This window comes from Zonotrichia leucophrys, chromosome 1A (assembly GCF_028769735.1).
Source record: "Zonotrichia leucophrys gambelii isolate GWCS_2022_RI chromosome 1A, RI_Zleu_2.0, whole genome shotgun sequence".
Classification (NCBI taxonomy): domain Eukaryota; kingdom Metazoa; phylum Chordata; class Aves; order Passeriformes; family Passerellidae; genus Zonotrichia; species Zonotrichia leucophrys.
In genome coordinates this window covers 9,039,449-9,053,324 of record NC_088170.1, presented here as the reverse complement: position 1 = coordinate 9,053,324, position 13,876 = coordinate 9,039,449, and the positions used below count along the sequence as shown (strand labels likewise).

The 13,876-nt window shown below is 40.2% G+C and overlaps 1 protein-coding gene across 1 annotated transcript in view; it reads left to right on the top strand.

The window, feature by feature from the left end:
• Positions 1-11,913: 11,913 nt before the first annotated feature.
• The window catches only part of STAB2 (stabilin 2), an 82,635-nt gene continuing 80,672 nt past the window's right edge, over positions 11,914-13,876 (top strand). The window contains exon 1 of the mRNA XM_064729959.1: positions 11,914-11,997. Within this exon, the coding sequence (XP_064586029.1) occupies positions 11,914-11,997 (84 nt within the window). The remainder of the gene's footprint in view (positions 11,998-13,876) is intronic.

Below are 13,876 nucleotides of genomic sequence, written 5' to 3'. Positions count from 1 at the left end.
CTATAGCACTTGCACTTGGTAAAAAATCAAATAGGGGCAGAGTTTGGAGGGATGGTACAATTTCACAAAGTCACAGAGCATTAGCTATTTCTCACACCCCAGCAGCTGACAAAAGATTTGAAATAAAAGAGATGAGTTTTTCACATAGAACACAACTACACTGTGGAAGTCATGGCCACAAGATATCATGGAGGTACAAGAAAGGATATAAAGCAGATAAAAATAACTTTGTAGAGGCAGAATCCTGAAAAAGTCCATTAAGAGCATTATTCTGCCTTTGGCCTGTTTCTTATACTTTTTTGCTTGACCTCCAGTACTGAGCACTCTCAAGAGAACATCAAATAAGTCTTTGATTTTACATGGCATGTTGCTATGTTCTTGCACTCTGACAAAGCTCAAGGGTTAAATTCAGAAAAAATGTGTTCACTTAGGAGTTTTGCCAAGAACACAAATTTGGGCATTTTGCCTCTTAAGCACTGTGACAGGAATTAGTTAAATCCAACTTTGTAATGGACACAGTGTTTAAAAGCTTCACTGCTGTTCCCAGTGCTGCCATCCTTTGAGGCAAGACTGCCATCAGCACTGTCTCTTTTCACCCCAGACTTTGGTCTATTCACAGGGAAGAATTTGGTCTATTCTGAGGGAAGAATTCACCCTCACTCTTCTACCATATCCTCTTGCTACTTATCAGCAACTTGGGAAACTTTGTGCAATAATAGCATTCAAGTTTTAATGTGATCAACCCATCAAGAGGAAGGCTGCATTCCATTAAACCTGAATTATTGCACCTCAGTGCAATCTATGGCTGTTCTACTATTCTAATTTTGCAGAAATTCTGCATCTACAACATCTCAAATGCTGAAAATATATAAAGGCAAATCATAAACAGGGAACATGAAAAATTGATAATATACGCCACTGAGTGGTTAGACTTTCCAGAAAGAATCAGCTTTTAGAACCAGAGTCAGATGCTATTTACCCACCTAAGTAATTATTTAAGATATTTTCAAAGGAGCTCAGCACTCAGTCTGTTGAAATCTTTTGAAAACCTGGTCATAATAGCCACAATGAGAACTGAGTTCTTTTGGAAAACTGAGAGTGCCAAGCCAGTGAGAGCTGGATCTCAGACAGAAAACTTGCTTCATAACAGCTCTTGAAATACTCAGCAGTGGTTGATGGGAACAGGTGAGTATCTACTCTACCCTCTGATTGCAGACTACATCAGATAAACAACAAGTTGGGACTTTTCTGTTATATTGATTTCCCAACAAAAATTCTGGATTGCAAAAGAACCTTTTATGAAGGAAGGCATTGATTCAAGGAATGAGCTTGATTTCCCCTCAGAACACTGGTTCCATGCACTGCAGTTCTTGGGACCTCCAGGCAGGCACTGCTGGATTCACAAGTAAGAAAGAGGGAGATTTGCATCTTAAAAATTGTGATTCTGTAGATGTTTTCCTGATGGGTACTTTAAAAGGAGATACCTGTGCTCATCCTGCACCTAGCCCTTAGTACCCACACTAATTTTGCAGCTCTTGATGCTTTCAGATTTCTGGTTCCTTAGAGTCCTTATACCCACAGGATGTGTTCCAGTTTTCTAGGACTGTTTTAGAGGCCTCCTGGTATCCCATGTGGCTGCCAGATACTACTCCAGGAAGCCACAGCGCTCACTGGTACCAAAGACAACTAAAGCAGCACTAGATGCCAGTGTTTAGGCACTTGAATTGCTCCTCAACAAAGTTTGAGACAAGCTACTACATCTTTGAGGAGTCCAGAGTGCCAGGCAGATGCTTTATCTCCAGTAACTGAGGCAAAAAAAGTGAACATTCATGTTTATCCTCCAGTAAAATTTTTTCAAGCAAAAAGTTATTCCAAATACTTTCTACAAGGAAAAAGAGTTTACTTCTTATGCATGCTAGCTAAACACTGCATAGGAAGTCTGTGAAACAATTTTCTGACTTGCGCTTCTCAACCACAAATTTCTAAAATGTGAAGAGTTACCTACCTACAATTACACAATGAGAGAAGTTGCATTAGCAGAATTGGCTGAAAGCTCTTTCACCTCTTATTTACAAATAAACAACTTTCTTTAGTAATTTTTAAAGGTAATTCTTTCAAAAAAATTCTTACTGTAGACTAAGAAAAACCAAGAAATCCCATTCATGATTTCTACACATATCATAGTAGCTCTATTCATTTTATCCCTTTTTAGTTTTCTATCTACTCCACACAGACATTTATCACTTCCTAATGTTCTAATATCTGCCATTTTCATTCTACAGATCCTCCCAGATATTTCCATATTTTTCATGGAAAGTAGAATCAGAAGAAGAATGAAGAGAATCTCTGTCATTAAAATATTTAGGTCATATTTTTAATTATTTGTTTGGTTTTCTTCTAGGAAGTAGAGGTTGCTTCCCCCCAAGAGATCAATAAAGTAATTTTCCCAACTGATTCCTGAAGTATTTATATAACTTCACAGCTGCAGGTCAAAATTGAAAAAGAAAAAAAACTAAACAAACAATAACTTGAAGTTTAAATTGCACTGTCCTATAGTGCCATTCCTTATCCCGAAAAACCTGTGGGGAGCCAGCTGGCATTTGTCATGTACGGACACTTACAGGGACTTTGGGGTTTTGGTTGGTTCAGAGTCATTGATGATGATGGGCAAAAAGAGGATGCTAAAAAGTCATGAATGTGAAATGATATTAAATTATGTTAAAGCCTTTACACTGCTTTAACATTGCTCATGTTAAATGATATTAAAATACACTCTACTATCACAGAAAGACAGAGATACTGCTGGATGAGAGTCTTGGAAGAATATCTGTCAGGACCAGGAAGAGATGCATTTGAAAATACCAGTGATGGTACTGGGCCCAAAGATGTAAATTATCCCTCCTTAGAGCTTCACATTATCAGTCTTTTTTCTGTAGCTAATAATGTGGGTGGATTTGAAATAACTACATTGAAACTTTAGTTATAGGCATGTTTGGTTTCTTTTTTTTTTTTTAATATTTCAGTCTATAACACTTCCAAAACTTTTTTAAAAACCCAACCAACCAAACAAGAACCACATAAAAGTCTCAGAAATAAAAAATAATGTCTCTCTTTTATAAATTTGAAAATAAAACAAGCAGCAAAAAACAAAGTAGAAAGTTTCTATTTTATAACCCCTACATAACCTTTTTCTTTTCTGCTTTTTTCTTCTCTTCAGAGGACTACTTCATGGTATTGTCTAACTGCTAAAGTGAATAATAGCCTTGGGGAGGACATTTAATTCTGGACTCCAGTTCTTAGCTCTAAATACTTGACTTCTTCATCAAAGCTTTTAAAATAGTAGCTTTTTTTTTTATTGGATATATCCAAAACTTATCTGTTTTGTAGGTGAGGACTTTTCACAGTCCTTTCAAAGTGCCTCCTGTAAAGAGCCTTGCTACACATAGGTGAAGAGGTTTTCTGCATGTTCTCAGCCTAATCTCATTGCCACTAACACTGCCTTTAAATTTTTCTGTTTATTTAGACTTTCCAGTGTGTTTGCCACAAAACATAGTCCTTTTACCATGGCTTTTGTTCAACTGGAAAGAATCCTTGAATGTTTACTTCATCACTATAAAAACCCACCAAAAAAACAAACAAACACCCCATACCAAACAGCAAACTTTGTAACAAAGTTTACTCTTTGACAATGCAGAATCTTTTGGATGAATCTTCAGCAGATGCTCCCATGTATTTGAAATAATTCAAATTTCTTATTCATAGTATATATTTAACTTAGTGTGAGTCAGGGGAATGTGAGCAGTTCCCTGGCTGCTCATTTTTCTGAGATGCAGCATATGTTTGTGCAGGTATCTGATTACATCCTCTCTCCTCTGCCTCGTGTACTCTTTGCAACAGATGACTGTCTCCAAATATATATATAAAAACATGCATCATTTTGATATTGACATAATTATATTCCTATATCTTTATTCTATATGATTTCTATTTATTTTGTAGATGCATTATATATTTTTATATTCTTAAAATATTTATATTTTATTTATTTGTGGTAATTTAATACCTTTAAATATTTATTTAATATATATTTATGTATTTGTATCTTATGTTTTAATATATTTTTATGATAATACCTGTATTTTAAATATTTCTTTTTATGTTTTATAATTTTCTTTCACTGATTTATTTTCTATATGCTTACTACACATCATATATCTTCATCCCTATTTCTTTTCTATATTTCTTTATCCCCACATGCTCTCAGACCAATTTTGGGAAGCCACCCCAATCTTAAAAGCGCATTCCTGTCACCCTGATTTTTTAAGATTTTCTAAGCCTTCTGATGTTTACACTCTTATAAACATTCTTATATAAGCTTTCTCACGCAGTTTCTGTAAAAAACTTATTGTTTTGGATTATTTTATGAAAAAAGAGAAATTTGATGAACGAGTGTCATTGGAGAGGTGGCACTTTAACCCTCCAATCCACTGTCGCTGTTAAAAATCTATAAATATTAGAGTCAAATAATAAACTTCCCTTTTCACCTTAAGGACAGCAGTGTATGTTATTCACTTCCTACATTCCCACTCTGTTCCCTTGGCTGGGCTCGGGGGAATCCTTGGAGCCGCTTCCCGGCTCCGGAGCGGTGCCTTGGGCTCTGCTGCCCTCCGGTGGCCCCGTGGAGGGTCCCGCACCGGGTCATGCTCCTGGTCCCCTCCAACCCAGAGCATTCCGTGGCCCTGTGCACGGAGAGGATGCTGGTGGAGGGAATTTTGAGTTTTCCCTGCCAGGAGCCTCGGGGGTCACCTTTGGAGGCACTGACACACAAACTATCGAGAGACAGAAAGGAGAGAAGACGCAGCCAAGGCAGAAGGGAGAGTGGCTTGTCCACATCTTTAAATAACAGAGCCGAAACCAGAGCCTGAGCTTCCTTCTCCCCAGTCCAGCTCTGTTTCCTATGGCAGCAGTTCACAACCTCTGCTGGCCTGCAGCCCCCTACCCCACCACACTTGGCTCTTCCCAGCAATGCCAGATGTTCCTGTGGCTCCTCCCAGCAATCCCAGATGTTCCCGTGGCTCTTCCCAGCAATGCCAGATGTTCCTGTGGCTCCTCCCAGCAAGGCCAGATGTCCCAGCCTTGCCTTAGGGATTCCCATTCTCCATTCCCACATTGAGCTACCCACAGTACATCACACAGCCCTGCAACCATGTAAGCCATGGCAAGTTTACACATCATGGGAGGAAGACGACGAAAAATAACATTGTGTTGTTATTCTATTTGTGGGAATCATGTCGCATTGTTTTCTGCACAATTTTCTATCTCAGTCAGATTTGGGGATGGCTTTTCCTAGACAAGATAATTGGCTGAAATCAATCCACCATAGCCACAAACATGCAAATTTGGATAATGTCATAAAGGCTGCATTTAAAAGGAAAAAAGAAGAAGATAAAAAAAAGCTGAGCAAGGGTTGATTGCTCCACATCAGTATCTGCAATTTAGTTCCATTTGTAGTGAATTATTAACTATATTAATCCAGCTTTGTTTACATCTGACTAGACAAAACAGAAATATTACTGTGAGAGCATACAAGTTCTACACGGGCCAAAATTACAGCAAGCTCTCTGCATTATCTAGTGTGAGGAAGGAAATCATCAGGTTTACATTGCAGTAAACATTTATTACATTGCAGTAAAAACACAGCTTCTGCTCCTTCCTCAGCTCCACAAAATCCCTTAACTTATGGGGCCTGGGTTTCCTAAACATCCCCAGTCCTACCAAGGCTACCTGCTAAGATCTGAAATGTATGTGCCACTCTCTGTCCTGCTTCTCTACCATAAGGTTAGAAAAATCAATGTAACATTTGCAGCACCAGAAATCCATGCTGTACATCCCTCTACCCATCCCAAACCCTGGAATCTCAGGGTTATCGTGATATGTTTCCTTTGCATACTGCAACCTTAGCAGAACTGCGGTAGAAGACATACAAAAAAACCCACACCATCCTTCCTGCAGGTTTATAAACTGCAAAATAGGTTTGCTTGAGAAATGCCATAAAGATCCATTTGAGCCAACTTTGAAAGGAAATTATTGGTTCCTAGCTTCCAATATTCTTTGATCACATCTTAAAGCTGACTCTCCTTATGTGCTGGCATTACACAGCTGAGTTAATTCAAACTACAAATTTATTTTCGTGTATTTACCCAGCAGTTCAGAGTTGCAATTAATTTTATTTCAATTCTCTGCAATAAATACATGCTATATTTAAACTCCATTAAACATGAAATTTAATGATTCTGAAGTGTGTAATACCACCAGGAAAAGCCACAGTGCTCAAAGAAAATCAAGATTTTTGTAGCTCCTCCATTGACCACACTATTGGCTGGCAGAAACATGGGATCAGAGTCTGTGCATGGTCTACCAAGAATGACAAGGCAGTAGACAGAAAATAGAGACAGGGACACAAAAATGACTTGAATATTCCTGTAAGCCACCTGCATTTCCAGATCCAGGTTACCAAGTCCTTTCTCCTGCCCCATGGCATTGTTGCCCAAGAACCCTGCAGATTCATCCCCTTGTACGTCTGTCTCACAGCTGTACGTGGAGAAGGCTTCCAAGAAATTGGGGATTTATCAATAACTCCTGAATCCTATAGAACCTACACGACCTGGGACTTCAGCCATTCCTTGAAAATTATTTCCACTTTTTAAAGCAACCTGCAATCACAAATAACATGAAAGGGTAGCAGAGATACGTGTAAGCAGCCCCTGATTTTATGGTAGTTCAATTTCTCCTTGTACATCTGTCTCACAGCTGTATGTGGAGAACACTTCCAAGAAATTGTGGACTTATCCATAACTCCTGTATCCTACAGAGCCTACACAACCTGGGACTTTACCCATTCCTTGACTTCCACTTTTTTAAAGCGACCTGCAATTACAAATAACATGAAAGAGTAGTAGAGGTACCTGCAAGCAGCCCCTGATTTTGCGATATTTCAGTTTCTCTTTGCACATCTGTCTCACAGCTGTATGTGGAAAAGACTTCCAAGAAACTGGGGACTTATCAATAACTCCTGTATCCTACAGAACGTACACAACCTGGGACTTTAGCCATTCCTTGAGAATGGCTTCCACTTTTTTAAGCAACCTGTAACTACAAGTAGCATGAAGGGGTAGCAGAGGTACCCGAGAGCAGCCCCTGATTTTGTGGCAGTTCAATTTTAGAGCATGATACTGATTCTAAGCTCAGCATTACCAATCCCCAGCCCAAGCCAGCCCTGAAAATTTGTGGTAAATATCAAAGTCCGAGTTAGCACTGCACACACCACTCTCCTCATGGCTCCCTAGCAAAGCTCTCTCGCCACAGCTTCAGCTAGAAAGCCTTTTGTTTACAATTTCACCAGCTGAAAGACTCTTTTGAGAACACAAAAAAAACCAAAAAAAAAAAAAAAAACAGAAGGGAAAGAAAGCAAGCTGAAGAGGCCACTATGAGGATCTAATCTATGGCTAAGACCACCCCTTGCCTGGCAGTCTGCATTGCCATCAGCTGTATGCATGGTGAGCACATTGGGGTTTAGATCAGCTGTCGGTGCCTTCTCCCTCATTAGCATGGATAAAGGGCAGCCTGGGCCGGGTGTGCAGCATTCCTCAGCATGCCAGCTGCAGCTCCATCCCAGGGCATCCTCTGGGCCTGGAGAATTAATTAGTTCTGATAGTCACCCTGCTTCAAAATGATGGCTGTCATAACCCTGCAGATAAAATTACACACCCCTGGCATTTTCCACATTGCCCATTCAGGCTCTCCGTGGGCCACCATGGACTTCCTCAGATGGATGGCACTGGAAAGATTTAACTTGCCAAACCCTTTTTTCTTTTTATATTTCTTTGTTACGTTCCAATTAAGTCTGTGTTAATCAAAGGCAGTATTTCCCAAATATTCCCCCCTTCTTTCCCCAAGCCTCCTCCTAGGCAACTTGATGGTTCGTACCCCCCTTCCTCCCACCTACAATTAGCATTCAGATGTTTCTCTCAGCAAAGCCAAAGCCTCCCTCCCCCTGGAAGCTTTCTTCTTATGAACATATTTTATATTTCCCTAACCCTCTGCAAGGTGCTTTAGCCAGTTTCCAAACAAAGAGCAAAGTGACTTCCCTCAGACATGTGGAGCCTCCAACTGTATTCAAACACCCCTGTGACAGTTTTCCTGCTGTGACTGGCTCTAAAACAGAAGCCACATACAGTAAAACAACAATAATTCATTGATTTTCTTCTGCTTACTTCCAAATTACCAAGTAAGAATATCAAATTTAGCTCAATACTGCCCTCAGCCTTGGCACTCTGTAAGATCTCACTAAATAGGCTGCACCCCTGGGAGAGGAGCTGAGCTGCTGATGGGGTATAACATACCAGGAAAGCAATATCAGCTTTTATCATGGGGAGCTCACAAATGTTCAGGCTGCAATGAGTGCTTTCTTTGAAAGTAGTCTTTACTCTTTCTCATTTCTTCCCCTGAAATGGTGCTTTGGCAATATGATTGTGAAATGGCTGAGCTTTATATGAGTCCCTGAGACCTCATTATGTGAAGCTCAGTCACCTCTGGTTGAGTGAGCTTCACATTCTGAAAGTTAAGGAGAACAAAATACAATGAAAGCTATGTGGTCAATATTCAATTTTTTTTTTTTTAAATGCAGGAAGTTGAGTAGCCATTAAAACTGTGTAGAGCAAAGCAAGCACTGCAACCATCATGTCTGTATCTCTGATTTTGTTTTACTTTTGAACTGATCTCACAAACCTAGTTCTGAGAAAGAGCAACTACCTCATGGTGATGCTGAAAATAAGCACAAATATTATTTTCAAAAACATCTACATAAATGAGCCATCACATTTTCTCTGGTTGGTTGATATTTACAGCACAGAAATAGAAGCAGTAACTTGGAAGAGGCAGTACATGGATGAAGAAAGTAAAAGGACAACTAGTTCATAATTATCTAAAGTAGAAGCATCCAGTCCATGAATGCAATAGCAAAACTGTGACATACAAAAGGGAATGCTCCAGCACATGGTAATTGCAGTATTAAAGTACACACAGCAACTCTTAGTAATATTTTTCCACCAGGCTGCTTGCAACCTTTAAGTTTCCAGAGGTACAAGGGTGACTAGAAGCTGAGACACAGGGCAATCTGAGGAGGGAGGCTTGACTGGTTCTCCATGCCAAACTGATTCTGGATTTCAGGAAGGCACGCCCTGGCAGGCGGGCAGGGCTGGCAGACACCCTGCACAGGCTGCTGCAAGCACTGAGGTGACACCTTTCTGTTGGGATAGATGAAACAGGAAAGCCATTTATAAATATGATTGTCTGGAAAAATATTTTGAGAATATGGAAACTATAAGCAAGAGTGAAATGAAAACAAGCTTTGAGATCCCTTAGTTACTGAACAACTGGAAAACAATGGTGTGGTGGACTGAAGGTAATCCCCTTTTGATGAAATTATACCCTCTGCTTGCAGACAGGCCCAAGGGTCAGGGCAGACCCTACTAGCTTGGCAGAAGGGGTCCAAAGAGTAGGTTTTAGGGTTTAAAATGTAGCACAGTACAGTAATGTAATGATTCTTATAGGCTGTATGTAAATGCTATAGGATTTGTATATTGTATTAGATTGGTTAGTGAGAATCAGAATGTTCAACACAGAAGAAAATATATTGTATTGTAATGGGAACCTCTCTCTCTGATCCTCTTTTACTCTCTCATCCTCTTTATCATGCTCTTGCCTTCTTTGTTTTTCCCACTCTCTTTCCTTCTCTTGGGCCTGCTCCGAGCTGAGGCTGGCAGCTCCCAGCAGGGCCCTGCCCCCAGGCCTTTTGCAATAAACCCCAAATTCCATGACCAGGCTCCAGAGATCTCTCATCTCCATCCATCCCAACCATCCTACCCCAACGCTCCTACACCTTCCCACCCCCAGGGCCCCACCCTGTGTGCCAGGTGGCCTTTTAGTCTGAATTTCTGCCCAAAATGGGGCAGGAGCCAGCCAGGCAGGGTTGTAGATTTGTTCAGAGCCTGGCAGAGTCTCCATGAAGGAGAAAAATGCCCAAATGCCCATCAGCAACAGGAGGAAAGGGTGGCTGGTCCCTCTGGAACCAGGAAAGCAGCCACCATAGCAGTTAGTGAGGAGGCCATGGCCTGATGAGAGGGGAGAGGAAGGAAAGAGAAAAAGAGTTTACTTCACACAAATGCCTATACAAGAGGCAAGAGCAGATAACAAGAGAGCTGATGCTGTTAGTTTTTATCTCAGCCTACAGGGCAGGAAAGGGACATGCTTGATTTACAGCTCCTTTCACCACTGCAGTAACAGGCGAGAGACCCAGCCGACCCCAGGCTGCTGAAGGAGCTGTCAGCTGCTGCCATTATCCACACAGGGACACAAAAACCAGGCTGGGTGCTTTGCCCAGGTGGCACTGACCCTGCCCAGACAGCCACTCTGCACAAGTGGGAGGGTGAATTGCACTCCCAAACTCCCCACAAAGAATGGAACCTGGCCATGGCCTACCACCACCGCCCTGAAGAGGAGATCCTCCAGGATTCTGCTTTTGGAGTAAAACCTGAGCCATCCCTTCCACCAGGGGAGGGATCTGAAAGATTTAACTTGCCAAACCTTTTTTTGGTTATATCTCTAGATTGTACATTGTGTGCAAAGCCAAAGTAAGGTGAAACCTTGACCTCAGAAAGAAGAAACAGCCTTTCTAAGGAACCTGCCTACTCTCAGCATGTCCATCACAACCCTGGCTGCTATCATGGCTGCATAAACAAGGAATGATTTACTTTCCTCATCATACAGAGAAAGGAACAGGATTTGATGAGTGTACAGGAAACACCTTGCCCTGCCATCCCAGCAATTTTGCAGAGTTCTTTTAGAGCATGTAATAAAAGTAGATGGGTTTGTACATTACGTTGTATGTTTATCACCACTCAGTTCTTCAGGAAAACCACAGATTTAAAGATAGGGTGTTACACAGCTTTGTATTAAGGCACCTTCTAATGGCAAAAATGAGAAAAAAATTCTAAGGTTGGGACCAGGCAAAGCTGACAAACTGGAGGGAGACACATTATTGGGTATTTGAGACATGAGCGAACCTGCACAAGGCTGACCAGAGCAGTGGCAAAGAGCAGCACTGGAAATGAGCTGAAAAACTCTGAGAAGAAAGAATAAGTCTTGCTTTTGGCAAATCAAAATACTCAAAATATCTGAATATTCATTTCTCCCAACCACACTCAAGTAATATAGCTGAATCAATTTTCTTCTGCTTAGCTCCAGAAAATCAGTCAAAATTATTTAACAAAAATAGCAAAAAGGGAGAAGAATATACCCCTTTTTATGTAGCTAACCTGGAAGAGGTTCTTTTGGCCTCCTGAGATAAAATCTGTAGTATTTCTCCCAGAACCACATTTGGGTGACCTATCCTTATGTTATTAGGGCTGATAAGCCAATTTGCAGAGATCCTTTGCTCTCCCTTAGATGAGTTAAATAACTGTAATAATAAGAAGCCCAGTGGCTATTGCAGCCTCCTATCCATGCTCACCTCTGTCATAACAGTTCAGTGTCCTTGGGTTTGTACTGTCAGCAGCTCCAGAGAGAGGAATAAATGATGAGAGCCCTGTCAGGATATCCTGTCATTCAGTGAGGGAGGCTTTATTCAGCTTTCTAGTGAAAGCTTTCAGCAAATTCCCTGCATTTTGGAATCTCTCCTGCCTAGGCAAGCTCTGCATGCCTTATCCTTCACTGATTTACCTTGGGGAAGACAGGAGTCCTGCTAAAAGTATTTGCCTGAGAATGCAGAAAAAACAGCACCTCTAACAATCATTTCATGTCAAAATTTGAATTTTCATGCTTGGACGGCTCTGAAAGAAAAAAGTCCAGTTCACAATGGAAAAAAGTCCAGGGTTTTTATTCTTTTTTGCTTTTTTGGTTGCAATGAAACTCTGTTTGACATCACAAGTCCAAGATGAGGTAAGAAGCAGCTTTTTACATAATGGATTATTATTTGTCTATTTTACTCTGTGTTATAGAGAGAACAGTTATCATATACTGTATATTATGGCAGAAAAACCCACTTTAACAGATACTGGTGCATATGACAATGAATTATAACCTGAGAGCTCTGTAATTCAGTCCTCTGAAATAAGAGAAATGCATCTGTTTATTCTGTATGAGAATTTGGCTCAAATGATATAGCATGAGTACACTGAAAAAGTCTCTAAAACTGGCATATGTGGTAAAAGACTAAATGATGCATTTATCAGAAGAAATTGATTGGGATTTCTGACAAGTCAGAAGAAATCAGAAACTTTTCTATAGCAAAACTTATCTGTTCCTACTAACTAAAAGGAGGAAAAGCTATTTTAGACAGGTAAGGGATAAAAATTGAAGGATTTGAGCTATGTAAAGTAAATAACACAAAGTTATAAACATAATTAAAGGGTTTGTAGACCTTTGGGGAAGTCGTGCATTTGTCATGTACAAATACTGTGAATCTGTGGAATTTCACAACACCTGTTTTCATCACCCTTGTAGAGAGGCAGAACAGATTTAGAAAAGGAAATAAAAAGAGAGGAATTGGAAGGGAGAAGACACTCAGGTGTTTTGTTGCTATTGTTGTTGCTTGGTTGCAGTTTTTAAATGGAAACATACTGAAATGTACAAAAAGTACTGGGAAATATGTTTTTCTTAAAAAAGAAAAAACTAAAAAGAAGAGTCACTAAAAAGCCAACTTTCTTCCATTTTCTCTAAAAACAAAAAGGGAAAATGAGGAATTGGGAGAAACTAGAAATAATGTTACCATTCCAAAACAAATAGCGTTTTACAGCTGGTGGTAGAGAAAGGGCATAAGTTATTTTTATTTAAATTTTTCCTTTTCAAAACACCCAATTAATTTTATTGTTCCAAAAATGAAAATTTGGTAGAGTGCCTTTTGGATGACAACCAAATTTTTTTCAAGCTGTATTCACTTTATACCCGCATCTGGGAAAAGGTCACATGTTTACTTCAATGACACCTGAAAAGCATCTACGCAACAAAAATATTTCAAATATTTCAATGTTACCCAGGTCAGGGTTCAACAGTGCACTTCTGAAAACTAAAATTTGACAACTAAATAGATGCTGAAATGTGGTTTTATGTGGGTGGTGGCAATCAATCACATATAGTGGCTCTGAGGTTATGGAGTTAAATCTCCTTATCAGTATCTGTGATACATCCTCACACACTTTGCTGCTGAAATGCCCAGCTGTAAAACTGAGTGAGGACTTCATCCAGAACCACCATGGGACTTGTGGAATTCCTGCCCAAGATGCCTGGGTACCCACCCAGACCTACTGTGAGGTTCTGCAGAGGCTGCAGCATCGCATGAGTGCCCAGAAGGTCTGGGCTGCACTGGGTTATGTTGCTGGTTTTCAAAAACCATACTCTGAATTAGGTCATTTCTCACCATTTGTGAACAGGGAACTTACTTCTATAAATAACAACAAGAAAGAAAATAAAGGCAACAATAGATGCAGTTCAGCAAAGACTTACTGCTTTAAAATAGACGCATAAAAACAGGTTAAAACAAAACAAAACAAAAAAATACGGGCCTGCTCTTCTCTAAGTGATGTGGTGGGGCCAGGCCCAAAACCTTCACCAGATCTGAATGCAAAGCAAGATGTCAGTCTTTGACACCAGTCTGAAAAAAACACCCACAGCCCTTTAGATCAGTATGGTGGTGCTGATTTAATTTTGCCTTCTCCACACCTTGTTTAATTTTGCCTTTGAGTGGGGAAGGCACTTGTCAGCAGCTTTGGAACTAACACTCCCTCGGTTGATGCTGTCTCTGTAATTTGGCTTTTAAGTC